This window comes from Xiphias gladius, chromosome 4 (assembly GCF_016859285.1).
Source record: "Xiphias gladius isolate SHS-SW01 ecotype Sanya breed wild chromosome 4, ASM1685928v1, whole genome shotgun sequence".
NCBI lineage: Eukaryota > Metazoa > Chordata > Actinopteri > Istiophoriformes > Xiphiidae > Xiphias > Xiphias gladius.
In genome coordinates, this window is record NC_053403.1 from 448494 (window position 1) to 475497 (window position 27004).

Genomic DNA, 27004 nt, shown 5'->3' on the forward strand with positions numbered 1-27004 from the left:
CTGACCTGAAGCGAGTCACTGCGATTTTAGTTGTTTAACATGTTAAACCCGTAATATCTAACATACTGAACCTGTTTTATTTGACTTGAACTCTGGTGAATTCAGAAGTTAATGCTTTGAGCTAAAGTGAGAGGCGTCAGGCAGTTTGTGGAGTCACCTTCTTCCTCTGCCTGAGGGGAGAGCGAGGCATGCTGCAGCCTGCAGAGAGAGAGAGAGAGAGAACATTTAGCTTTTTTTTGTCTTTTGTTTCACCACCAGTGTTTTTAGGGAGGTGTGTGTGTGTGTGTGTGTGTGAGTGTATTTGTTACCTTCAGACTGTTGGGGGTGAATCAAATGTCCGCCTAAACTTAAAAATTCATTGATTTGTGTCTAAAATTAGCAAAACTACTTTCAATGCATATTATAATATTATTTAAAATGTTGTAGTTGTTTTTATATTTATAGACAACTCTCTGTTTTTACCAGGATGGGGGGCTCTGGACCCCCCTGTCCCCCCATACTTTGCGCCCATTTCCAACTAACTTCAAAAAAACTTTTTGAAGTTTTCGCTTCGCTTTGGTTTAACCTAGAATCAGTAATTGGACCTTTAAGGAGACGTGACTTACCGGCTCCAAATGCCAGAGGCTGCATCTGATCACACACCAAACCCAATTCAAAATGTCCTCAATTTAGCTGTTTTATCAGGGGTGTCCGCCAGTTCCGGCGCTCCCTGTCTGTCGTCGTGATTGTTGAACTGAACCACGGTCGTGTCGATAAAGCTTGTTTGAATTTAAATTTGGGGAAGGAAGCGACAAACTGATAGTCGAACTGAGCTCCGCCCCCTCCACCTTTTTTCCTTCATACCTGAGACAAAGTGAGACGAGGACGAGCGAGGTGGGGGAGGGAGAGGGAGAGAGAGAGAAGGAGAAGGAGAAGGGGGGGAGAAGAAAGAACAGCAGAGAGAGTCCGTGTGAGAACGACAGCAACAACAACCAGAACAAACTCACCTGGACTCTGCCGGCCAGGTGGGTGCGTCAACTTTTTTTTTTACATGCTGAGGTTAAACTGTAACGGTTCCACACAGCTGACTGTAAACTGAAAAAAGTAACAGTTAGGTTCTCAACAGAACCGAATGGCTCCATGTAGAACCTTCACTGAGCTGTGAAGAACCTTTCAAGAGAGTATTACCGGTCTGTTTTTCGTTCTATACCTGTGAAGACCTCCATTAGAACCCAGTTAGTCAGTTTAATGCAGAGAGGTTGTGTAACTTGTTCTGGATAACGGTGTCTGTCAAGTACCAAAGCTGTGACTGTGATCAAGGTTCTCTACAGTAACAGGATGTAGAACCTTTGTGGAACAGTAAAGAACATCTTTATTGGCTAAGGAACTTTGTGATTTAACACACTGCTCTTGATAAAAATGGCTCCTCAGGCTCGAACTACACCATAACCCTTTTAAAATTCCAATTAGGTTCTGTATGGAACCAGGCTCAAACAACCCGTTTTGAATGAAGAACACCTTGAATAGGTGCTCTTGACAGAAAAAACGGTTCTACGGACCAGTGTGTGTCTAATTTATTTATTTTTTAGGATTGTACGCTTGCTGAATTGTTTTCCCTGCTTTAAAGAACCCCGTTAACACTGCTAGCAGCAGATTCATTTGGTTCTATGCGGAACTATTTTGGCCTTTTTAGATTTGTTCTTTTAAGAACACGGAGCAGTAACATACGTTGCTCTGGATAAATGTGTCACAGTCCAGCGGACGTTTCGCTGTCATGGTTGAGGTTTGGGTAAGGTGCTGGGGAATGCATTATGTCAGCGAGCGTCCTCACGAAGACAGAGGTACCAGTGTGTGCGCTGCAGTAAGCTGATCTTTATGAATGGAGGGTTTGGTGTGAAAGCGTAACTGATCTGAGAGCAGCAACATGTCGCGTCCTCTCTCTCTGTGTGTGCATGTGTTCGCTCTGATGTTTAGTTGCTCTGTGGCGTTGATGTTGCTGCCTTGAGCGACAGTGAAGCGAGGAACTACTTAATCAGAGTTTGAGTCTGGAGTTTAATAAACCGTGTGTATTCATTTTCTCTTAAACCGGGTGAACGTCAGTGTTGACTTTCAGAAGTTGCTCTTGTGTATTTGAACGGGTTCAGTTCAGAAATGTTGTGTGTCGTTGTTTTCCTGCGGGAAAGAGTGAAGACGCTGAACCTCAGGTGAGACATGCTGCTCGAACTCAAAGATCAGTTTGAACTCTGACCTTGTTTGTCGGAAACTTTCAGGGCAGAGCCAGCGAGGTGACAGCTGGTGTTTCATGTACACAAACGGTTCTCTTTCGCCAGTTTCCAACCCGTCTTCCTGTGTTGAAACACAAGTCTTAAATGCTCTCTTTTACTTTCCTGCGGGTGAGGAGCACAACTCAGTCTGCTGATCATGTTCAGAGAGCCTGAAGGCCCCTCTCACCTGCAGGGACTCACCAGCCTTGTTCTTCGAAGCTGGTTCTTCCTGTCCTGTCGGCCAAGAACAGAAACCCGGAGGCTGCAGAAAAAGGTATCCTGGTCTGATGGATCAGGATTTCTGTTGAGGCAGCAGATGTTACGGTCAGAATCTAGTGTCGACAGCACGAATCCATGGACCCAACCTGCCTCGTGTCAGAAGTCCAGGGGGGTGGAGGTGGTCTAACGGTGTGGGGAGTGTTTTCTTGGCATTTTGGGCCCGTCTGAGTGTTGTCCCTGACCATGTGCTTCCTTCTGTGGCCACAGTTCCCCACCTTCTAATGGCTGCTTCCAGCAGGATGATGCTCCGTGTCACAAAGCAAGAGTCGTCTCAAACTGGTTTCATGAACATGTCATTGAGTTCAGTGGCCTCCCCGGTCACCAGATCTGGATCCAGTAGAACACCTTTGAGACAAGGTAGAATTGACAGCGTGCATGTGACAGAAATGATCTGATGCCATCCTGTCAACATGGACCAGAACCTCAGAGGAAAGTTTCCAACATCTGGTGGAATCCAGGCCACGAAGACCTGAGGCTGTTTGAGACCAGAGGGGGAAACTACCCAGTACTAGTGAGGTGTTCCTAATAAAGTGCTCACTGAATGCATGTCCATGAATCTGTTGCCCCAGTGCATGCTGGGAGGGGTCCCAACACACGTACCTCATGTACCTGCAGTCACATGCACGCACTCAGCCAATCAAACGATTGCTGATCATGGTTTCAACTCTACTCATTTTGCATTTATTTAAAAAAAAAATAGCACATTGTTATTCAAGATAACTTCATCCAGGTTCAATAGATCAGTCTTCAGTCTGTGTTCAAAGAGCCAAGCTATCTGCATAAGAACTAACAGGATTATGTGAGCCTGATAACAGCACGATAGTCTGGATTAGTTAAACCACAGCTGAAGACAGGGGGCCAGGTCCCTGGTGCGAACGACACGAGCCGGTCAGTGGACTAAAACTGCATCAGACCACTTCATGGTTTGATGGTTTGGTTTCTAACACTGGACTCCGGCTCAGTGTGAATGTTCTCCTCTCTACAAACATGACGCCTAAACAAGTGTTCTCCACCGTTCTCCTGTTCTGAAGGACTGTTGTGCTGCAGCGGTGACATGGTCTTTACTGCCGCCGTGATGTGGTGACACATCTGCTGGACCAGCAGAAAGTGTGGAGAGCTGGATCCAGGCCGCAGCAGGTTTTGGTGAATCACTCTGAGTCTGCCGCTGAGGGGTAGTTGCTTCCAATTGGATGGCTCTGGTGATTTATAGTCAGACTGAGGAGTCACAGTGGAGCTGTCTGGTCATGTAGTGCGTCGGTTTGGTTTTCTCAGGTATGTCAGTCACACCCTGATTACACACACACACACACACACACACACACACAGCTGCAGTCTATATGTATATATATTTTAACTCTGTAATCTCTCCATATATTCAGTTCAATCAAAAACACTTTATTTGTCCCTAAAGGGGAAATTTGAGGAAAGTGAGTTCATTCACACACATTAAAAAAAAGGAATAATAATGTTAGAAAACAAACTCACATCTGGCAGCGACCAACAAAGGCTCATGTTGTGTCACAGGTGTCAAAAAGAAAAAGTGCATTTATCAGTCTACACACAGGTGAACTGACCAAGTCCTACATTACAGCTGTTCACAGCTGTCTGATGCTCTTGGAGTAAAACCAAGACCAAGACAGGGAGCAGCAACCACAGAACCAGTGAGGTGCGGAAGGAAAGGTTGAAGTCTGAAGGCTCCAGCTGTCTGACTGGTACAAATACACGTATCTGACGAGGTGTCGGGTTGTCGGGCTGAAGGATCAGTACAAGATTTGATACATTTACCTTCGTTATCTGAAGGCCACGTCGCGTGAACGTCCAGACGCCATCTTACGGCCTGTACATTCCGTACGGGGAGGTCAGAGATGCTGCGCCAGACTCGGCTCCCCGGGCAGCCCTGAGGGTCGTCGGTGGAGGTGTCTGACTCCTGGATTTTACCGTCGACACGTTCCAGCTGTGGCTCAGCTTCACATTTCATCGGTAACAGTTTCCTGTGTCAGTGTCGTCCCAGTCATTCAGTGGTTCTCCCGGTTTGTCTACTGGGAGTCTGACCGGGATCAGATTGTTCCTGACGGGAACTGACACCGGTCTGTTTAGTCCCAGAGCCTCTTCTACACCCAAGCTACAGGCTATCGGTCCATTCGTTATCACGAGCGCCGTGCGTGTATCATGTGTCAGCAGTCAGGTGTTGTTTCTGATGCGAAGTACACAACCCACCCGATGTAACTTAAAGGGACAGTTTGTGTATTTTGAGCTGATGTGAGTTATGTGAGCTGTGGACACAGAGAACAGCCTGAATTAGCTTCTTCTGTTTAAGGTTCGTTTACCTGCAGCAGCTTCCTGATGAGTGAAGATGGAAACAAACTCTCAGCCCGTTTGCTTTCGCTGAAGCGATCGTGTCAGTCGTCATATTGGATTTGATGACAGCACTTGAAGTCCCCTATTTATCCTGTATAATCAGTATATAGACGTGTTTGTAACGGACCTGGTGTAGTGAGGAACATGTTCAAGTCTTTAGTAATGTCCAGTGTTGGTTCTAACTTCTGCCATGAAGACATCTGACGTTATTCCAGCAGCGATCTACTATGTAATCGTTCATTGCTGGACTCAGATTCAGTAACATGCGGCAGGAAGCGCCAGCCCGTCCCCGCCGTTCTGTTTTAAAAGGTTGGCGTCTTCACGCCTCTGAATGATCTGCGGCGAGGTGCTTTCCGCTCGGAGTTGTGACATTTGTCAGTTTGACGTGTTCGGGAACCACAGACTCAGATGCAGCGTGAGTCACGCTCGTTAAAACGTTGCCCTCTGGCTGCAGAGGAGGATCCGGACCGATCGCCTCCTCTTTACCTTGCAGGCGCAAGCCGACTGTTTACTTTGACTTGCTGCTCGATGATTGGCTGGGACGCCACCTGCTCCTCGACAGCTGGCAGGTGAGTCAGACAAAGTCATAACCTGCGGAGTCACCAGTCTGTGTGGTCCAGGTCCGCCTCAGACTCTCCCTGTATATAATCAGCTGTCGTCTAACATCCTGTCTCCGCTGCAGTCGGAACCAACACAACTGAAACTCTATTGAACTTCAGAGAACTGAATTTAATTATCTCGAAATTCAGTTTTAAATAAAAGATGTTGCAGCTGGAACCTTCACAACGGGAGTCAGATCCCAGGCAGAGGCCTGTCATGCATCAGCGCAGACAAACAGCGCTAAAGAAATCTGATCCTTCTGTCTGAAAACCGACACTTTTGGAAAATGAGTGAAGCTAAAATTCTTGTGACGTTTCTCACAAGAGGACGACATTTGCATTTTAGATTCCTCTCTCTGGGGTCAGACCAACGTGGTGAACACTGGGAATGTTGGTCTGCAGATTCACAAGGAAAAGTGTGTATAAGACAGAAATGTGCAGAGAGATTTATGATATGAAGCCGTGTTTACACCTGGTTCTGTTCTGAATCTCAGGCTCAGACGTACACGGATTTAGATCCACTTTTAATCCCCCGTGTGTATGTTAATACCGCTGCCTGTTCATCAGTCAGCTAACGGAAAGAATGTGACGAGATTTTTGTAATATATTAACACCGCTTTAGCTCAGAGTGGCAGCAGCGGTGATGCTTTCTGTGAAGCAGCAATAACTTCGTTTACAGCGCTCACATCCAAACAGACGCAGAGAACAGGGAAATGATGAAAACTTGTTATTCCCATTTCACCAACATAATGTGCAGACTGCAAAAGCCTCACGAACACGCTGTGACACTGTGACTTGACATATTATATTCTGAGACAGAACGTCATGTGTTAAGTTACGGCTCACTCTAGAAAAACACGTCAGCCGATCCGAAGTCTGTTTGCAGGAATGCTGGTTTAGACGTGTGTGGTTTTTGTGTCTGTGCACACGTCCGACCCCCGAAGCTCTAGTTACCGTCAAGAGTTCAATAATAATCACAATCAAATCCAGCAGCGCAGATCATCTGCTGACACTGATCCAGAGTCTGAGGAGAGGGAGATCAGCTGACTCCCCCTCCCCCTCCTCCTGGCTGACCGGATCAGATCCCTCCCCGTCCCGCACCACTCCCACTTAACAAACAGGAGGAGGGGGAGGAGGAGGAGGAGGAAAATACTCCGCTCCATCTTCTCTATCTGTTACCAGGCCCGGCTGGACGGACCTGATCTGAACCAAGCGGGACTTCACCTGGTTTAGCTGAGGTGGAGAGGCACCGACTCACACACAGGTGAGAGAGAGCGAGAGAGAGAGAGAGAGGGAGGCTGGTGGTGTGTGATCAGTGTGGATCATCGATGCAAAACTAAAATTAAAATTGACATTGAAAAACAACACAAACTGACTAGTGAAAGTATAAAAGCATAAAGACGTTAAACTTTTAGTTTTGTTTGTTACGTTTTGCTAAATTTCCATCGATGAAAAATTAATTGAGATGAATCTGAAAACAGTTTATTATTTACTGCACCTGTTAGAAGAAAACCTGCAACTAAGTCTTTCGCTACAACTTGAAAAATAACAACAAAATCCAAACTGTACTGAAAATAAGACAAAACCTGAAACAAATCAATATCAATGTATAACAAGCTACTGTAGAAGTGAATTACAATTTAGGTAGAAATGTAAAAATGCGTTGCAGCTCAGTGTGGATCATTAAAATGGGAATAAAACTAATGTAAGCTGCAAAAAATTTTAAAACACTGTGAAAGGGAACATGTGAAGTTGAACAAAAATAAATGCTTGAAATGTTCATTTTATAGTCTTTATGCAAAACAAATGAAAAACAATCTACATGCATTTAAAACCAGTTTAAATTTAAATGACGTCTGTTAAAAATACCAGTGACTCCAAAGAAATGTTTAAAACTGTATAAATGTATAAATATGTAGAAAATGATGCGTCATGTAAAAGCAACAACTAAAAGTCAATCAATCAACTATTGTCGACATAAAATTACCAAATGTCACGAAAAGTGACAAATTTTTGAAATAAAAAACAGAAAAGTGTTAAATGTTTAGTTTTCATGAAGGTTAAAAGTTGACATTTTATGAATTCTACACTGAACCTGTTAAAAGAAAAACCTGAACTAAGTGTTAATCACAACAACTCTAAAATACCTCGAACTGGTCTTCACAAGGAAAAAGCAGATGAGAAACCACAGCTAAAAACCGCAGAACCGATCAGACCTGTGATGATCGGTTCTCTGAGCGCGCTTTGGTTCTTTAGTTTGAAGCTGACTCACTGCTGATGCAACGGGTGTACATGAGGAAAGAAGACCGTAAACCGAAGACTTTGCTGTCCCGTTTGTTACGATGTTAAATTAATCTCAGTGTCTCTGACTTTGAATCAAACGTCCATGATGCCGATGATGATAACGAGCTGAGGACTCGTCCGATTGGCTGATGAATCTAATCTAACATCTCGGTTTGACGCTGAGTTGAATCGGTTTTGTCTCCTGCTGTTCTTCATCCTCTTCACGTAGACTCATTATGCAATAGATGCGTCATTAATTGTCAGGATATCAGATTAGAGTGTAATGAGCTGTGAGCCGACGGCAGAGTCGGACAGAAACTAACGGAGGCTACTCAGGCTGAACTCACGTGGAGACTGATACGTGTGTCTGGATTTAAATAAAGACCGAGAACACGGACTACGAAGAAAACGGTTTCACAAAGACCAACCTGCAGTCGCACAAAAGCAGACAGGCAGACTGAAGTAGGGTTGTGGAGAAAACATTTTCAGAAACAGTATAAAAGAGAGAGAGAGCAGTTTAAAAGAGCTTTATTCAAAAGCCTTGTGATCAAAGTATGTTTTTGGAAATGATTCAGCACGAGACGAAGATTTCACAGTCTGAGTCTGTCGACCGGGTCCGTCACAACCGAGGCGATTCAACGGTAAAAACTCGGTCCTCTTTAGTTTCCTGTCTGAGGACCACAGACTGTCGCGGGTTTATGAGGACGCGGGATTTCAGAGCTACACTCTGGGACCATGAAGTGCTGCAAAAGTAAAATCCTGACACCAGTTCCGTAATAAGCTGGTAACCGGTGTAAAGACGCTAAGAGTGGAGTAACGGGACGTCTGCTCTTGGTTTGTCTTAGACAGGCTGCTGAGCCTGCGAGTCGTTCAGTGATTGTTAGCGTCATCTAAACCTGAGGAAGTGAAAGCTTGTGGGTTGGATTCTCCGCCTCTGAGGCTCAGAAATAAACAGATGTTAGCGTCAAACCTCAAATGTTAAGAGTAAGACTGGACGACTTCGCTAACGTGCCTTTCAAAATTAAAGTTGGAATCAAATAGGACACTTCTGTTTGTGACGGACGACTTTGTGTTGTTGCAAAAGGGACCAGGTGAGGATCTTAAGTCCGTTTGCAGCCAGACATCCTGATTTCCATACAATTGATCGACATGATATAATAAACATTCATTGGACTCTACTGTGAAGTCTACTCTTTTGGATATACTTTAATCAACAGATTCTTCTTTAAAATAAATCCAAATTCTTTTAGGGAAACATTAGATCATTCTCTTTTTTCATAAAAATCTTTCCGAAAACCTGCAAACGACCTCCCGAACAACAAAAGCTCGGCAGATTCGGTATCAGTGTGATGTAACGTTAGCAACTAGTTCACCCGAACGTTTCCCGGCGTCAGTTTGTGGTTCCGCCCCCCAGTGGTTGACGATGATTTCATTTGTTTAACTTTCTCCTCTGTGAATAAACGGCAGAGCGGCTGATGTCAACCTGCCTGCAGCTTTAATTTGAATCAGTATTAGTGACAGTGTGTTTACGGTGTGTGTGTTTGTTACTGCGTGCGCCCAGCTATGTGCGTGTGTTCAGTGCGTACCTCCATGTTTGTGTGTGTGTGATTCGATCCTCCATCGAGTCTCAGTCTGATCAGCGGCAGCGCCGTTGTTGTTTCCCTCTGGTCTCGCCGCCGCAGCTCCCCCGCCGTCGCTGCGTTGCCGTGGCGATGTTCCGTCGCAGGAAGAAGAAGCGCAGGCCGGAGATCTCGGCGCCGCGGGACTTCCAACACCGCGTCCACACGTCGTTCGACGCCGCCACGGGACATTACGTGGGTCTGCCGCCACAGTGGCAGAGCCTCATCGACACGCTGAGGAGGCCGCGCCCCCTGGTGGACCCCTCCAGGATCACCGAGGTCCAGCTCGGACCCAAGAAGGTCAGAAGGGGGGAAGGGGCAGGGGTTCGGATTAAAGAGATTTTTCTTCTGAACAATGATTCGAGTTCATTACAACTTTCTCTGGTAGAGTCGTCTGTTTTTTGTGTGAATGTTACACAGGTGCAGCGGGGCGGATTTTTCAGCCGTTACTTCGGTGATTCCTGCAGTTTGAGGCGCAAAAACCTTTTTTTCCCCCAAGAGCATCTGACAAGCCCGTCCGTGCGTCAGCTGATCAGGAACAAGAAACGGGGCGACAGGATTTATACGTTGAAACGCTTCAGATCCGAGTCACTAACAAACACATTTGAGTTTCCTCGTCAAAAACTGTTATCAGAGTTTTTAAAATACCGAATATATTTTCAGCCCCAGTTGCTCTCAAACCCTGGGCAACAAGTGACCATTATGCCTCAAACTGCAACAGCAGATGAATAACAGTTCATTGAATTACAGCAGTTTATAGCCTATTATAGGTCGTCGCAGTGCAGTAATCATGTTGAACCCGGCTCAGTCTGTGCTGCATTTGTCCTCATTACTCCTCGTCATGTGGTTCCTGAGGGTAAAATGCAGGTTTTATTGTGGCAGAGAAGGAAAAGCTTCCTCCTGTTTTCAGGCGTCAACAAGGTCAAAAAAAACCCCGAAGTCCTGACGCTTTCCGACTTTATTAAAACCGCAGCTCTTCATCGAAACATCGTCGTCCTGCAGCATCACATTGGATAAAATCAGTGACCTCTGACCTCTGACCTGTGTTGAGTTGTCAGCGGTTAACGTACAGAAACTGTAGTGAAGCTGCTGGTTTACTGTAAATATTGATTATTTCTGTCATGTGACCTCCGAACAGACACATAACGCCACCATCCCCACCGTCACACCATAATTCACTGGTGTTTTACAGTGCTCAACACTGACATTATCTTAAAAAATGATATTGGATTATTTCTATATTATTCATTATAATGAACTCACATTCAAAGGGACGGTAGAATCAGATGATTTTCAGATGATAAACAGATTTAATTGGGGGGGGGTTACAACATAAGAGAATATTTCAAAGCTGGTATTTTTAGTTAAGTAAAATGTTAATGAGCTATGAACTAATTCCAATAACACATATCAGTGAAAATAAGAAAATGTTAAAAGATGAGTAAAGTTTGTAAGATATTTGATTTTTCCAGAATTAAGTGATTTATTTATTTATTCATTTGATTATTTCATAAAACATTTTTGATTTTATTTGTTCAATGTTGGCCGTTTTGAGGACTTTTGGTCTAAATCTAAATTTCTTTGTTTTTGTCTAATCTTGAATTTTGTTAACTTGAACCTTTTAAATTTTTATTGAAACTCAGTTCAGCTTGAAAACATTTCATATAAATTTAGAATATAGAAAACAAATTTAACTAAACGGACAATTTAATTCTGAAATCTAACTTTGGTTCAATTTCACTAAATCTAATCATGGATTTTGACTTATTTTTTTATATAAGTTAATTGTGTCACTAAGTTATATCATGTTTTTATATTCACTTTTAAAACTGGACTCTCTCTAAAATCTTCATGTATTGATCCTTAAATGTATTTAATTCTGATTGACTGTGAATATATAATTATCGCCGGCAGACGATTGTTCGTGGCAGTTTTATTGGCCACGGCGACTACATCAGTCATGTGATCTCCGAGATGAGCCGTCTGTCCGTCTCCAGCTCCAACTCTCTGCGTCGCAGCAGCCCATCGGCACGGAAACGTGCCCAGTCAATGGGTCGACTGGGAGAACTGGTGGAGGACGAGTCGTACCAGTACAAGGAGCTCGGTCGCCGTGGAGTCGCTGGGAAGAGCGACGGGAGCTCCACCTACTGGCAGGACCGGATCCGACAGGTCCGCAGGGAGACCGGCAGCCCCAAACAGAATGGAGCTCTGCAGAGAGCCAAGTCCACCTGCCAGGTGGGTTCTGAGGCCACCCCCCGCACAACTGGGACACCTCAGACAGGTGGGACAGGTGAGACAGGAGTACGGTACGCCCGCAGTGAGGGGGCGGGGCTAATACAGAGGCCGACTTCCTGTCACTACAACCTGCAGACCTTGGACACCAACAGCAGAGCTCACCAAAGACTGAAACCAGCCGTCAATCACCTGCCTGACCTGCTGTCCTCCTCCAGAGAAACTCCCAGAAGGCCACACTCCTCCTATGACCTCAAGGTAAGACAAGTTCTTTAAAGAAACAGTTCCACATTTAGTGGCATATTCTGAGATGTCCAGGTTGACAACACTATCATATCTGTACAGCAAAAGCATGAAGCTACAGCCAGCGGCTGGTCAGCTTAGCTTAGCATAAAGACTGGAAACATAGGGAAACTGCTAGCCTGGCTCTAAAAACACCTGCAGAGACTCAAGGAAATAGTCCAGCACATGACCCCCTTGTAAAATAGTGACGTTGATGTTTCAGCATTTTCGTTTTTGTTGTTAAATAAACACGATACGTCGAGCGTGTTGATCAGTGAGCTTTAGCTTGAAAGTGAACTTTGTTACCTTTGGACAGAGGCTGGTTAAGTAAAGCTTAAATTGAATTAAACAAAGAGAAGGAATCTATATCCTACTGATCTAAAAGACAGACTATCAGATCATATGCTGATGATACACACATTTATTTTCCTGTAACATCCAGTAACTCCTCCCAGCTGGTTCAGGTCTCTACAGTCCTCCGTTCTGCTGGTACAGCATGGATACCCTCAATATTTAAATGGGGAGCACTGGTGACCTGTTCCTAAAGATTTAAAACAATTTAAGGGTCATAACGACCAGGCACTGTCATTTGTTTTAGCTTCACTGAACAAACACTTTGTGAAGTTATGATAAAAAGGACAATACAAAAAAAAAAATGGAGTTTATTCTTTACTTCATTTGACTCTCATGCAGTAACTGACAGAAACGCTCCTGGTCACCATCCTGTTTCCATGTGCAATTATCAGATAACACACCTCAGCTCCTAGGCAAATTAAATTAGTAATCAGTAGTTTATCAATAAATTGACTAATATCTTTCTTGCAGTTGTTATTTGCCAATTCTTCTGTCCTTCTCTCCCCCAGCTGACCTCCCCCTCCTCACCCCTCCTGCTACCTCCCCCTAACAGCACCAGCAGTCCCCTCATCACAGGTAGGGGTTTACCTCAGCGCTCGCTCCGGCCCGTCTCTAGCTGCAACATTATTACAAAAACACCGACCCCCCCGAACCAGGACGGACCCTCCAAGCCCAGCCCCTCCCCCACTGGATCCTCAGCCTGCCCCCCCGCCCGGCTCTGCCCCTCCTCCACCCAGCAGACGGTACCTGACGGAGGTCCTCAGAAGGTGACCCACGAGCAGTTTAAAGCAGCTCTGCAGATGGTGGTGGACCCGGGTGACCCGAGGACAACTCTGGAGAACTTTGCGAAGATCGGGGAAGGGTCCACAGGTGTGGTCTGCATTGCCCAAGAGAGACACAGTGGGCGACAGGTGGCTGTGAAGATGATGGACCTGAGGAAACAACAGCGCAGAGAGCTGCTTTTTAATGAGGTACAGGTGGGGCGCAGGGGGGCGGAGCTTCATGTTTACCAATAATTTTACCTGAAACTTTCAAACCCAGTGAGAAGAGTAGAGTTACAGCGATCAGGGTTGGGTCTAAAATGTTTATTTAGTGATTGTCAGTAGGTTCAGCATCCTCAGCCGTTCATAAGCCTTTTTGGAGTGACTTTAAAACCCTGCATTCGTTCTGTCAGGCAGGTTTTCTCAGGGTGGTGCAGGGAAGCGAATGTGTGCACGGGTCAACATTTGGATTCAGCCTGTGCACAAGCAGGTCACAGAGATGCAAAATGTAAAGTTCCTTGTCCACTGAGGTAGAAAAATGCTGTATAAGTGCACTTACTGTGCCATTCCTCTCTACTAACAAACTGAGCCGGTTGAGTTCAGGTAACTGACAGGGAAGTGAGGCTCTGCCCGGGAAGACAAATTCAGGGGAATCAACGCCCTCAGGTGTTGACGGATATCTGAAGACGTAGTGGTTTGTAGATGGTGGTGAAGTTTGATGAAACTTTGCCAGAGCTGGACAAAACTTTAGACTCTCACAACTAAAATGATTAATCACCAACACAAAATAATTTAATTGTATCATTTGATTTAGTAGGTAATCAATGAAAAACATGAATTATTCTGTTTCCTGCTTCTCCTGAGACAAACTGAGTGTGGAAACCAGACACCTGTTACCTGCTGCAGTGCGACATCATTGGTTCACCTGTCCCTGTCTCTGGTCTCAGGTGGTGATCATGAGGGACTACCAGCACCAGAACGTGGTGGAGATGTACCGCAGCGCTCTGGTGGAGGAGGAACTCTGGGTAATCATGGAGTACCTGCAGGGCGGCGCTCTCACCCACATCGTCAGTGAAACCAGGTGAGCGGGAAGTCAAACACACCTGTTTGTTTGGTAGACCTTCTTGGGTTTTTGTGATTTAATAGTGTTTGAGTGTTTCAGGTTGAATGAGGAGCAGATAGCGACGGTGTGTGAAGGCGTCCTGCAGGCGTTGTCCTACCTTCACTCTCAGGGAGTCATTCACAGAGACATAAAGAGTGACTCCATCCTACTGACACTGGACGGGAGGGTAACACGCAAACACACACACACACACACACACACACACACACACACACACACACACACACACACACACACACACACACACACACGTCTGATCTCAAACATATTTTGATTTAGTTCATATGCAGTTTTTACTAGTTAAGATCTTTTTACTTAAGTAAAAGTACCAACACCACAGTGTAGAAATTCTCTACAGCCTTTTAGCATTTTACTGGTGGAGCTGCTTTTAGCTACGTCAGAGACAGGTAGAGGGTTCAGTCCACTGGTTCCCAACCTGGGGGTCAGGCCCCTCCAGAGGGTCACCAGGTGAACCTGAGGGGTCGTCAGAGGATTCATGGGACAGAAGAAGAAACACAGTTCTGATTCACTGATCTGGATTCAGTTTCTTGACTTTTCTCTCATCTTTTAGTGAAATATTGATCCTTTGATCAGTTATTGAAATGAGACGTGATCAGTTTAGAGGAGAAATGAAGTGAAAACAACTCAGAGTCTGAACCATGAAGACGACACAGAACTACACACTGATTTTTTTGTAAGGTCACAATACATTGTGTTTTTACTGTAGAATTGTAATCTGTAAAGTAACTAGGAACTGTAGAGTAACTAGTAACTGCAGCTGTCAGATACCTGTAACTGTAGAGCAGTAAAAAGTACAAAATTCCCTCTTAAATGTGGTGGAGTAGAAGTATAAAGCAAATAAAATGGACATACTCACGTAAAGTGCAAGTACCTCAAAAATGTACTTCATTAAAAGTACTCAGTTACTTTCCACTTTACGTTGAATCTTCTCGGAGCCCAGTTTTTTCTCATTCAGTGACAGTGGTAACTAGATAAACTGAAATACTAGATGAACAAGACGCTCATTGGATGATCTGCCAGGTGATGGTGTGAAAAAAACAAAATGAAGCATGAACTCTTTAATGACTGTATCAATAACAAACACTGAATCCATCCTTCTTCTTTCCTGCTGCAGATAAAACTGTCGGACTTTGGTTTCTGCGCTCAGATCAGTAAGGACATCCCAAAGAGGAAGTCTCTGGTTGGGACTCCGTACTGGATGGCCCCCGAGGTGATCTCCAAAACACCATATGGCACAGAGGTAACCAGTAGGACTCATCCAGATCCAGATCCTGAATCACTGCTCACTCTGAAAACACATTTACAGCCTGCTGCTAAATGTTAACACGTTTTAACAATCAAAACCTTAAGTAACTGGTGTTACTGGGATGTAAATAGACATTCAGTGTCAGCTGTGGTCTGTTCCCAGGTCACAGCTGACCTCTGACAGTTTCCTGTTTCCCGTTTCCTGTGTCCTTCAGGTGGACATCTGGTCTCTGGGCATCATGGTGGTGGAGATGGTGGACGGAGAGCCACCATATTTCAGCGACACACCCATCACTGCCATGAAGAAGCTGAGAGACGAAGCAGCACCGAGTGTGAAGAACATCCAGAGGGTCAGATACACACACACGCACACACACACACACACAGATATGACAAGGTGAGGACACCAGACCAGGACGTACTTTATGAGGACCGCCCTTTCTGAACATTGTAATAATCATAAATAATTAGTGAACACAGACTTAACGCAGCTTTTTACCAGTTGAGGAAAGTGATCTGATCGAATGCCATGAAAATGCTAACTGGCTAACCAGGTAGCTGGGGTTTGTGGGGTCCTCATCAGCCTGGCAGTGGTTGGTGATGTTGTACTCTCCTTTGCTCAGGTGTCTCCGGTGCTGAAGGACTTCCTGGGCTGCATGTTGACTCGTGACACGCTTCAGCGTAGCGGCGCCGGCGACTTGCTGGAGCACCCGTTCCTGCTGCAGGCCGGATCCCCACGCTGCCTGGTGCCGCTGGTGGAGCAGCACCGCAAACGCACGTCGCTCTGCTGAACACCCGAGAGCAGACCCGAGACACGTGTGGGACTCACCTGAGACCACCTGAGAGCTCTCAGGCAGCGCCGACTCCAGGAACTCTGCGTGAGTCGCTTTGTTTTTCTACAACCGGAGAACCATCAGCTCAGTTTCTCATTGGTTACTAAGAAGCCTGTCGACTTAAGGAGCCAATCACATACCAGGGCTGCTATAAGCCCCTCCCGTCCCTGCTGCCTGTCAGAGCTCCATCAGCCAATCAGGTGAGTGAAATCATCCTTAGGACAGCAGCATGCCGACAGTCTGAACATTGAGAGGAACAAGGCCATTTCAGGTTGTGAACTTTGACCTCCAGCTGCAGGATGGTTTGTTTGTCCTAAAGCTGCTGATGTCACCAGTGAACACACCTGTGAACTGAGAGGAGGAAGTGATCTCATATTGTTCACCTGCTTCCTGAAAAATATATTTTATACTACATGGATTTTATTTTGACACTTTTGTGTTAGATTTCCTGTCAGTGAACAGAAACTGTAACTTGACAAGACGAAACAAACCTGTTTTTACCTGTTACCTGAACACCTGTGTGCTGCTCTGTGGTTGACCATTGACCTCGTTGTTTTTCACAGCGAAATGGACGATTTCAACTTTTTAAGATTTCGGTTTCCTTCATGTTTCTGTGCAGAAACAGAACTTCATGTCAAAAACCATAAAAATTATGAAAATTAACATTTCAGTCTGTAATGATGATGTTTTTAATTTAGATTTTAAAACAAATTCAAGCCTTTAACACAACAATCAGCAGAGGATTAAAAAAAACCCTTTTTTTTTTTTAAACTTCTGTTTTGATCTGTTTTGTACTAATACTGACCTCAGATCAGCTTCAGTCACATTTCAGGGCAGATCTCCTGTTTGAAAAAAACAAATGTAGCATCAAGAACAACTTCTCTATTAAGAATTAAAAACACAAGAAGTTTAAAAGGTAAAAGACAATGCATTATTTCTATTTGCTGAAGGGGAAATACTCTCAACTTCATGGGAGAACAGAGGAGGATCTTGAAACTTTCTCATCCCAGATTTACAGTAGATTTAATTTTAGCCTGCCCTTGTGAGACTGATCGGGCACAAGAATAAAGAAAGATCAAATACTTTAAATTTAAATTTAAATTGAATGAATCGGCTAAGTGTTGCTGCTCTAAACAAAGGTGTTCTTCGGTCCACAGGAACCAAACTGTTACCACGACATTTAGCTCTGCATTATACACATCTGCTACAAACCAAACAGGCCACGCTCTGAACCGGAGCTCGCCGGTACCGTATCATCCAAAGTAAACATGAATAAAACGAGGGAGGATTTTACTTTTTAATAAAATCTTCCCTCCAATAATTGTTGTACAGTAGAGAATGAGGGGAATCCTAAGCAAACAGAGAAGTAAGGTGTCACCTCTCTGTACATGAAACACACTCCACTGACGATAAAGTTGTCCTTAATACCAGAGATGGGACCAGAGCTGCAACTAACAATGTTTGTCATTGTCAGTAAATCTGCAGATTATTGTCTATAACAGTTTTGGAAACAATGAAAGAAATTAAATACGTGCATGCATTTAGCAAACAGGTGAAGTTTTGCCATAAACAAAAAGAAACACACGAATCTGGTTTGCATGTTTTTTTTTTACTCCTGTGATGGTGATCAATGATAAAAAGCTCTTTGTCCTCCTAAAGAGGAGGATTTATATCGAAAATTTGCACAGTTTTAAACAGAATGTGACTTTGCACATGTTAGTTACATGTTTTTATTTTAGATGATCTTTTATAAACTGAAAATGTTAATAAACTGGCAGTATTGTAAAATTGGTTATTTCTCCTCTTTGATATCCGATTACATTCTTTACTGCTCTACATCAGTCCAACAGCTTTAGTTACTCATTACTTTGGTGAATAATGTTGTACATGAAATGTATATTTATTACTCCCAACAGGAAACAATATCACACAACAAAAAACACTTTTGTGGGCTGAAGCTAAAACTTACACCTTCACATCTCACAGTATACAACATATAAACAACATATCATTCTGAATATTTATTTTTATATTCGTTAATTAAATTAGTTTTAAGTAAATTACTAAATTACTTCCTTTTAACTGCACTACAAGGATTATTTTAACCTTTGTAAAGTGTCTCTCTTTCATTTTTAACAACTTTTGGACTTTTGGATTCCAGCGGTAACTTATTTTTAATTTTATATGAGTACACATTACGTTTTAAACGTATGTAGAGTCACCAGAGTCCACTCGTCTGGCACATACAGCGGCTTAAAAAAAACACCTAGTAAACTCATCCTGTTCACAGCTAGTTCAGTCTTCATAAAGCCCTTTAAACACACACACACACACACACACACACACACACACACACACACACACACACACACACACACACACACACACACACAAACCCTCACCTTACTGTCTCTCTGCAGCTGATTACTTACTTCACATTTGCCGTGGATTTTTGTTTTCTTTAAATCTCTAATTCGCTAATTTCTGTGAACATGATCAAATTCTCTCTGCAGCTGTGGTCAGAGGATCAGAGGTTTGTCTGTAGTCACTCTCAGTTTATCAGCTGAGAGACAAAGAGTTTGTCGTATCGTCTGCAGCTCAGAGACTCTGTGATAACATGAAGATAATCCAGTCATTTTAATGACTGTGTGTGTGAACAGAGGCTGAACAGCAACACACACTCTGCTGAAACACACACTGTTGCTCAGGTTCTTTACCTGTTTTACGGTTAAAAGATTAATTCTGGTCACGTTACAGGCACAGAAACAAGAAAATAAACTGTTGGTTTTAAACAGACTTAAAGTGAAAACTCAGCTGTGTTTGACGGCGCTTAAATACTTAAAGGGTCAGTTCACTCAAATTACAATATAAATAAATTCAAAAATGATTCCCTTTTATTTGGGCTACAAAGATTTCTCACTCCTCAAACCTGTACATTTCTCTAAAATTAAAGTTAGTCTCTGAATGTTAGAGCATTTAATAAAAGGGCGGTTTGTTGTTTCTTGATAGTTTTCTTCAGTTTCTACAGCTCTTAGCAGAGTTGTCCTACACAAAACTAATCATTTCAATTCACTGGTCCACCCCTGCCCACACTTCTGGCCCCACCCTTGACGATAAAAACTCAGAGACCCTGATTCAAGTGTCTCCGGTTTCTATTTGGAGGCTGAGAGCTGATGAGTCCCGACTGTCAGAGATAACGAGACTAAAACACTTGGGTCAGTCAGACCACACTCCTCATATCTGAGGCTGACAGAGACATTTAAACAAAATACTCTCCAGGCTGCTGCTTCATTTTAATCACATTTCCCCAAAAATTCGGACTACAGATTGGGCATGTTGTGACGGCTCGAGATCTCTGCTGTAATTTAAAATAAAAATTTCTGTCAGTTTAAATACAGTCTGGATGTCGGTGTCAATGCTGGATTACTTGAGCTTTAGAATGAATTCCATTTAAAAGATCATTATGTATCACAGATAATTATTTTGCTGCCGGCATGAACATCAAAATGTATCCTAATACAGACAGCGAAAACAAAATTACAAATTAAATTTAAATCTAAGTATAATGGCATTAGGAGAATGGAAAAGATGCTCCACAAAAACCCTTCTTTACGAATCATTTAGTCAAAACAGATGAACAAAATCAGACATTGATGTAAGAGAAACCACTTATTCCCATTGGACTTTTCCATGAATCTTTTCATGCTTACGGTAAGAAATTAATATTTTAGGGCAAAATAATGGACTAAATGATGAAGATCTTTGCACTACAGATGAAGAGAGTGGAGCGAAGATCTTTGTCAAGTCAGTGTCGAGTCAATGCAGGTCTGTGGAATGTGAATGGGACGTGATCATTTTGTTGTATCATCGACTGGGTTTTGTGTCTTTTAAAGGCCCATTTAGGGACGGGCAACTTCACGTTGTGGTCTTTGGAGTTCATTCATGCTATAAACTTGTTTCCATCAAAATAAATATTAAACAGACAGGTAGTTTGAGGTAAGGGAAATATTCGGACTCGGAATAATGATACTACTACTGTCAATCATGTGCTTTGAGTTACTGTTTGAAATTAATCCTAATAAATTGTCTCTGTGCACTATTAAATTTAAATTAGTAACCATTTAATGATTGTCAGCATAGCATAATAAATAAATGTGTTGGAAGTCAATGTGTTTTAAAAAAATCAAGTTCTGTTCCAGGTGAATGATTAGACTGTAGAGGATATGGACTGTAGGCACTGCTCCTGTGAGGACACAGTAGAGGGAGAGTAGAATCCAAATGAAGAGGTGTCAGGATTCTTTATCTGCAGGCAGATAAGCAGCGAAACTCTGCTTTTCCTAAAATGGACTTTGACAGCCAAAGGTCCTGAATCTGCCCTCGAGGTGCTTTCATATCCCAGGACAAATTTAGTTCAACTTTTTTCTTTTCAGCAGTTATCTCCTAATTTGGTCCACAGTGAGCCTTTATAAAAACCCGCCTGCAGTGAAGAGTCTGCAGTTCTTCATCAGATTCACCAGGGAAAAGACTCTTTCTTCTCGGTTTGTTCTCTGTTGTGACTACTGAGGACCTCCACCCTCAACCATGGGTGACACTCTGATGGCTGAGTTCGGGAAGGCTGCTCCTTACCTGAGAAAGTCAGATAAGGAGCGTCTGGAAGCTCAGACCAGACCTTTTGACATCAAGACTGAATGTTTTGTAGTCGACGATAAGGTAGAATATGTGAAGGGACAAATCCAGAGCAAGGATGGAGGGATGGTGACTGTTAAGAAGGAGGACGGAACAACGGTAACCGTGAAGGAGTCTGATGTTCACCCCCAGAATCCACCGAAATTCGATAAAATCGAAGACATGGCGATGTTCACTTTCCTCCACGAGCCTGCCGTGCTGTTTAACCTCAAAGAGCGTTATGCCGCCTGGATGATCTACACCTACTCTGGGCTCTTCTGCGTCACCGTCAACCCCTACAAGTGGCTCCCTGTCTACGATGCTGAGGTGGTGGCGGCCTACAGGGGGAAGAAGAGAAGCGAAGCACCCCCCCATATCTTCTCCATCTCTGATAATGCCTATCAGTACATGCTGACTGACAGAGAGAACCAGTCTGTCCTCATCACCGGAGAATCCGGAGCAGGAAAGACTGTGAACACTAAGAGAGTCATCCAGTACTTTGCCAGCATTGCTGCTGTCGGAGGTGGAGGCAAAAAAGACACCAGCAAGGGGACGCTTGAGGATCAAATCATCCAGGCGAACCCTGCGCTGGAGGCATTCGGCAACGCCAAAACATTAAGAAACGACAACTCGTCTCGTTTTGGAAAATTCATTCGAATTCACTTCGGTACGAGTGGCAAACTGTCCTCTGCCGACATTGAGACGTACCTGCTGGAGAAGTCACGTGTCACCTTTCAGCTCAAGGCTGAGAGGAACTACCACATCTTCTACCAGATCCTGTCCAATCAGAAGCCAGAGCTTCTGGACATGCTGCTGATCACCAACAACCCGTACGACTACTCCTACATCTCCCAAGGAGAGGTAACAGTCGCCTCCATCAACGACTCGGAGGAGCTGATGGCCACCGACAGCGCCTTTGATGTGCTCGGTTTCACTCCAGAGGAGAAGATGGGCGTCTATAAACTGACTGGTGCCATCATGCACTACGGCAACATGAAGTTCAAACAGAAGCAGCGGGAGGAGCAGGCTGAACCTGATGGGACGGAGGCTGCTGATAAATCAGCTTACCTAATGGGGCTGAACTCTGCAGACCTCATCAAAGGCCTGTGCCATCCCAGAGTCAAGGTAGGAAATGAATATGTTACCAAAGGCCAAAGTGTGGACCAAGTCTACTACGCCATCGGTGCTCTGGCTAAGTCAGTGTATGAAAAGATGTTTAACTGGATGGTGGTGAGAATCAACCAATCCCTGGACACAAAACAGCACCGTCAGTACTTCATAGGGGTGCTGGACATTGCTGGATTTGAGATCTTTGATTTCAACACCTTCGAGCAGCTGTGCATCAACTACACCAATGAGAAACTGCAACAGTTTTTCAACCATCACATGTTCGTTCTGGAGCAAGAGGAGTACAAAAAAGAAGGTATCGAGTGGGAGTTCATTGACTTTGGGATGGACTTACAAGCTTGTATTGACCTAATTGAGAAGCCGCTAGGGATCCTTTCAATTCTGGAAGAAGAATGCATGTTTCCCAAAGCCAGTGACCAGACTTTCAAGTCCAAGCTCTATGATAACCATCTGGGCAAGAACAAAATGTTTGAGAAGCCGAGGGCAGCAAAGGGGAAAGCAGAGGCTCATTTTGCCCTGGTTCACTATGCTGGTACGGTGGACTACAACATCGGCGGCTGGCTGGTCAAAAACAAAGACCCCCTGAATGAAACTGTGGTCGGTCTTTACCAGAAATCCTCTCTGAAGCTCCTCAGTCTGCTGTTTTCTAGTTACTCAGGAGCTGACGGTGGTGACAAGGGAGCTGGCAAAGGAGCCAAGAAGAAAGGCTCGTCTTTCCAGACGGTGTCTGCACTTCACAGGGAAAACCTCAACAAGCTGATGAACAACCTGAAGACCACACATCCCCACTTTGTTCGCTGTCTGATTCCTAATGAGAAGAAAACTCCAGGAGTCATGGACAACTGCCTTGTGATGCACCAGCTACGCTGTAACGGTGTCCTGGAAGGCATAAGGATCTGCAGGAAGGGTTTCCCAAATAGGGTGCTCTATGGTGACTTCAAACAGCGGTACAGGATCCTCAATGCCTCTGCCATCCCTGAGGGTCAGTTCATGGACTGTAAGAAAAGTGCTGAAAAGTTGCTGGGATCACTGGACATCGACCACACTCAGTACAAGTTTGGCCACACAAAGGTTTTCTTTAAAGCTGGTCTGCTCGGAACACTGGAGGAGATGCGAGATGAGCAACTTTCTCGAATCATCACCAGGATCCAGGCTAATGCCCGGGCACTCCTCATGAGGGCACAGTTTGCAAAGTTAGTGGAACGTAGAGATGCTCTGATGGTTATCCAGTGGAACCTTCGCTCTTTCCTGGGTGTAAAGAACTGGCCCTGGATGAAGCTCTTCTTCAAGATCAAACCCCTGCTGAAGAGTGCTGAGTCTGAGAAAGAGATGGCCAACATGAAGGATGAGTTCAACAAGTTGAAAGAAGCTCTGGAGAAATCAGAAGCAAGACGAAAGGAACTAGAGGAGAAAATAGTGACTCTTCTCCAAGAGAAGAATGATCTGACTCTGCAGATTCAGTCTGAACAGGATACTCTGACAGACGCTGAAGAACGCTGCGAACAGCTTATAAAGAGCAAGATTCAACTGGAGGCCAAGCTGAAAGAGATGACAGAAAGACTTGAAGATGAAGAAGAGCTGAATGCAGATCTCACTGCTAAGAAACGCAAGCTTGAGGATGAATGCTCCGAGTTGAAGAAAGATATAGATGACCTGGAGCTGACCTTGGCCAAGGTGGAGAAAGAGAAACACGCTACAGAGAATAAGGTGAAAAACCTAACGGAGGAGATGGCTTCCCAGGATGAGAACATCATGAAGCTGACCAAAGAGAAGAAGGCACTGCAGGAGGCTCACCAGCAGACACTGGATGACCTTCAGAGTGAAGAGGACAAAGCCAACAGCCTATCCAAAGCTAAAGCTAAGCTGGAGCAACAGGTGGACGATCTGGAGGGTTCGCTGGAGCAAGAGAAGAAAGTCAGGATGGACCTCGAGCGCTCAAAGAGGAAGCTTGAAGGAGACCTGAAGCTGACCCAGGAGAGTTTGATGGACTTGGAGAATGACAAACAACAGCTGGAGGAAAAGCTCAAGAAAAAAGACTTTGAGATTGCCCAGTTCAATTCAAGACTAGAGGACGAGCAGGTGTCTTCAGTTCAGCTCCAGAAGAAGCTGAAAGAAAACCAGGCGAGAATTGAGGAGCTGGAAGAGGAATTGGATGCTGAGCGTGCAGCCCGGGCAAAAGTTGAAAAGCAGCGCTCCGATCTTTCCCGTGAGCTGGAGGACATCAGTGAACGTCTAGAGGAAGCAGGTGGAGCAACATCCGCTCAGGTGGAGCTGAATAAGAAGAGAGACACAGAGTTTCAGAAGCTGCGTCGGGAGCTGGAGGAATCCACCCTCCACCATGAGGCAACCGCTGCCGCCCTGAGGAAGAAACATGCTGACAGTGTTGCTGAACTGGGCGAACAGATTGATAACCTGCAGCGTGTGAAGCAGAAGCTGGAGAAAGAGAAGAGTGAGCTGAAGTTGGAGCTGGATGACTTGTCTTCTAACATGGAGAGTGTGGTGAAGGCCAAATCAAACATTGAGAAGATGTGCCGTTCAATGGAAGACAACATGAATGAGTACAAGAGTAAATATGAGGAGGCTCAACGAACCATCAATGACTTGACTACCCAGAGGGCCAAGCTGCTCACTGAGAATGGTGAGTTTGGACGTCAGCTGGAGGAGAAAGAGTGTCTGATATCACAGCTGACCAGAGGAAAGAATTCGTACAACCAGCAAGTAGAAGATCTACGCAGACAGCTGGAAGAGGAAGTCAAGGCGAAGAATGCCCTCGCCCACGCTGTACAGTCTGCTCGTCATGACTGTGATCTGCTCCGAGAACAGTTTGAAGAAGAGCAGGAAGCCAAGGCTGAGCTGCAGAGAGCTCTGTCCAAATCCAACACAGAGGTTTCGGCATGGAGGACAAAATATGAAACTGATGGGATCCAGAGAACAGAGGAGCTGGAGGAAGCAAAGAAGAAGTTGGTTCAGAGACTGCAGGAAGCCGAGGAGGCCACTGAAGCTGGGAATGCAAAGTGTTCATCGCTTGAGAAGACCAAGCACCGTCTCCAAAATGAGATAGAAGACCTGATGCTGGACCTTGAGAGATCCAATGCAGCATCTGCAGCACTGGACAAGAAGCAAAGAGCCTTTGACAAAGTCTTGGCAGAGTGGAAGCAGAAGTTTGAGGAGTCACAGTGTGAGCTGGAGGCCTCCCAGAAGGAGGCTCGGTCTCTGAGCACTGAACTCTTCAAACTCAGAAACGCCTATGAAGAGTGTCTGGATCAACTTGAGACGATGAAGAGAGAGAACAAAAACCTCCAAGAGGAGATCTCTGACCTCACTGACCAGCTGGGGGAGGGCGGAAGGAGTGCCCATGAACTGGAGAAGATCCGGAAGCAACTTGAACAAGAAAAGGCCGAGCTCCAGTCGGCACTGGAGGAGGCAGAAGGTTCCCTGGAACACGAAGAGAGCAAGATCCTGCGAGCCCAACTCGAGTTCAACCAAGTGAAGGCCGACATGGAGCGGAAAGTGGCTGAGAAAGACGAGGAAATGGAGCAGGCCAAGAGAAACTACCAACGCGTGCTTGAGTCACTTCAGTCCTCTCTGGAATCTGAAACCAGGAGCCGCAATGAGGCCCTGAGAGTCAAGAAGAAGATGGAAGGTGACCTGAATGAGATGGAAATTCAGCTCAGCCAAGCTAACAGGCAGGCAGCCGACACCCAGAAACAGCTCAAGAGCCTCCAGGCATTCCTGAAGGACACTCAGCTGCAGTTGGACGATGCACAGCACGGCAACGACGACCTGAGAGAGAACATCGCTCTCCTGGAACGACGAAACAACCTGATCCAGGCTGAGCTGGAGGAAGTGAGGGCTGCCCTCGAGCAGACGGAAAGAAGTCGGAAACTTTCCGAACAGGAGCTGACTGACGCAACAGAGCGAATGCAACTTCTGCACTCCCAGAACACCAGCCTGATCAACCAGAAGAAGAAGCATGAAGCAGACCTCCTCCACCTGCAGAATGAGATGGAGGAGGCCATACAGGAGAACCGCAACGCTGAGGAGAAGGCGAAGAAGGCCATCACAGATGCAGCCATGATGGCTGAAGAGCTGAAGAAGGAGCAGGACACCAGTGCCCATCTAGAGCGCATGAAGAAAAACATGGAGCAGACCATCAAAGACCTGCAGCACCGTCTAGATGAGGCTGAGCAGATCGCCATGAAGGGCGGCAAGAAACAGGTCCAGAAACTTGAGGGTCGCATCAAAGAGCTTGAGAACGAGCTTGAGGCGGAGCAGAAGAGGGGAACAGAGTCTATCAAAGGGGTTCGCAAGTATGAACGTCGCATCAAGGAACTCACCTACCAGACCGAGGAAGACCGTAAGAACATGGCCCGACTCCAGGACCTAGTGGACAAACTGCAGCTGAAGGTCAAGTCCTACAAACATGCAGCTGAGGAGGCAGAGGAGGCGGCAAACACCAACATGGCCAAACTCCGAAAACTGCAGCATGAGCTGGAGGAGGCTGAGGAGAGAGCCGACATTGCTGAGTCACAGGTGAACAAGCTGAGGGCCAAGACCAGGGACGGATCCTCCAAGAAGGGCCTGGATGAGTGAAGAAATCCCAGAGTCAACATCACAGGTGTGTTCGTTAGGACCAAATAATCACTCTGTGAGACGTGTACAGATTTAACGAGCAGCAAAGATTTGCAAATTTTGTCAGTGTATCAAAAACCTTGTTTTGCCTACAAACAATGTTTTTTTTGTGTTTGTAACTTGACGACAGTTAAGCCTTGAAGTTACAGTGAGTCTGTAGTTTTTTATTTTTACATAATGTCCCCTGTCTCTCCTCATTAATCTCTGTGAATCTGTGTTGATTGACAGGTGTTCCTGTGTCTGGCTGACTGGCAGGATGCAGCTGAAAGTGAAAGCTATGGTTGTTTATCATCATCATTATTATTATTATCATTATTATTATTATCATTATTATTATCATTATTATT

At 45.0% G+C, this 27004-nt stretch overlaps 2 protein-coding genes and 2 long non-coding RNA genes across 4 annotated transcripts; 2 read left to right on the top strand and 2 right to left on the bottom strand.

Annotated features, from left to right (window-relative positions):
* Window positions 1-114: 114 nt before the first annotated feature.
* Window positions 115-4610, bottom strand: LOC120788649. The gene is made up of 3 exons (XR_005707276.1): window positions 4308-4610; window positions 606-843; window positions 115-198 (listed from the first exon to the last, which is right to left on the bottom strand). It is a non-coding gene; the product is annotated as an uncharacterized LOC120788649 (long non-coding RNA).
* Window positions 4611-9462: 4852 nt separating this feature from the next.
* Window positions 9463-16234, top strand: pak6b (p21 protein (Cdc42/Rac)-activated kinase 6b). The gene is made up of 8 exons (XM_040124566.1): window positions 9463-9681; window positions 11296-11871; window positions 12759-13220; window positions 13958-14091; window positions 14173-14299; window positions 15269-15394; window positions 15615-15749; window positions 16023-16234. Exons 1-8 carry the CDS (start codon window positions 9475-9477, stop codon window positions 16188-16190), a joined length of 1935 nt encoding a protein of 644 aa, XP_039980500.1. The 5' UTR covers window positions 9463-9474; the 3' UTR covers window positions 16191-16234.
* On the bottom strand, window positions 13012-14158 carry LOC120788648. The gene is made up of 3 exons (XR_005707275.1): window positions 13570-14158; window positions 13272-13486; window positions 13012-13181 (listed from the first exon to the last, which is right to left on the bottom strand). It is a non-coding gene; the product is annotated as an uncharacterized LOC120788648 (long non-coding RNA).
* A 4497-nt stretch (window positions 16235-20731) lies between the features above and the next one.
* On the top strand, window positions 20732-26995 carry myh6 (myosin, heavy chain 6, cardiac muscle, alpha). Its single transcript, XM_040124506.1, has 2 exons — window positions 20732-26643; window positions 26886-26995. Exon 1 carries the CDS (start codon window positions 20814-20816, stop codon window positions 26616-26618), a length of 5805 nt encoding a protein of 1934 aa, XP_039980440.1. The 5' UTR covers window positions 20732-20813; the 3' UTR covers window positions 26619-26643; window positions 26886-26995.
* Window positions 26996-27004: the final 9 nt, after the last annotated feature.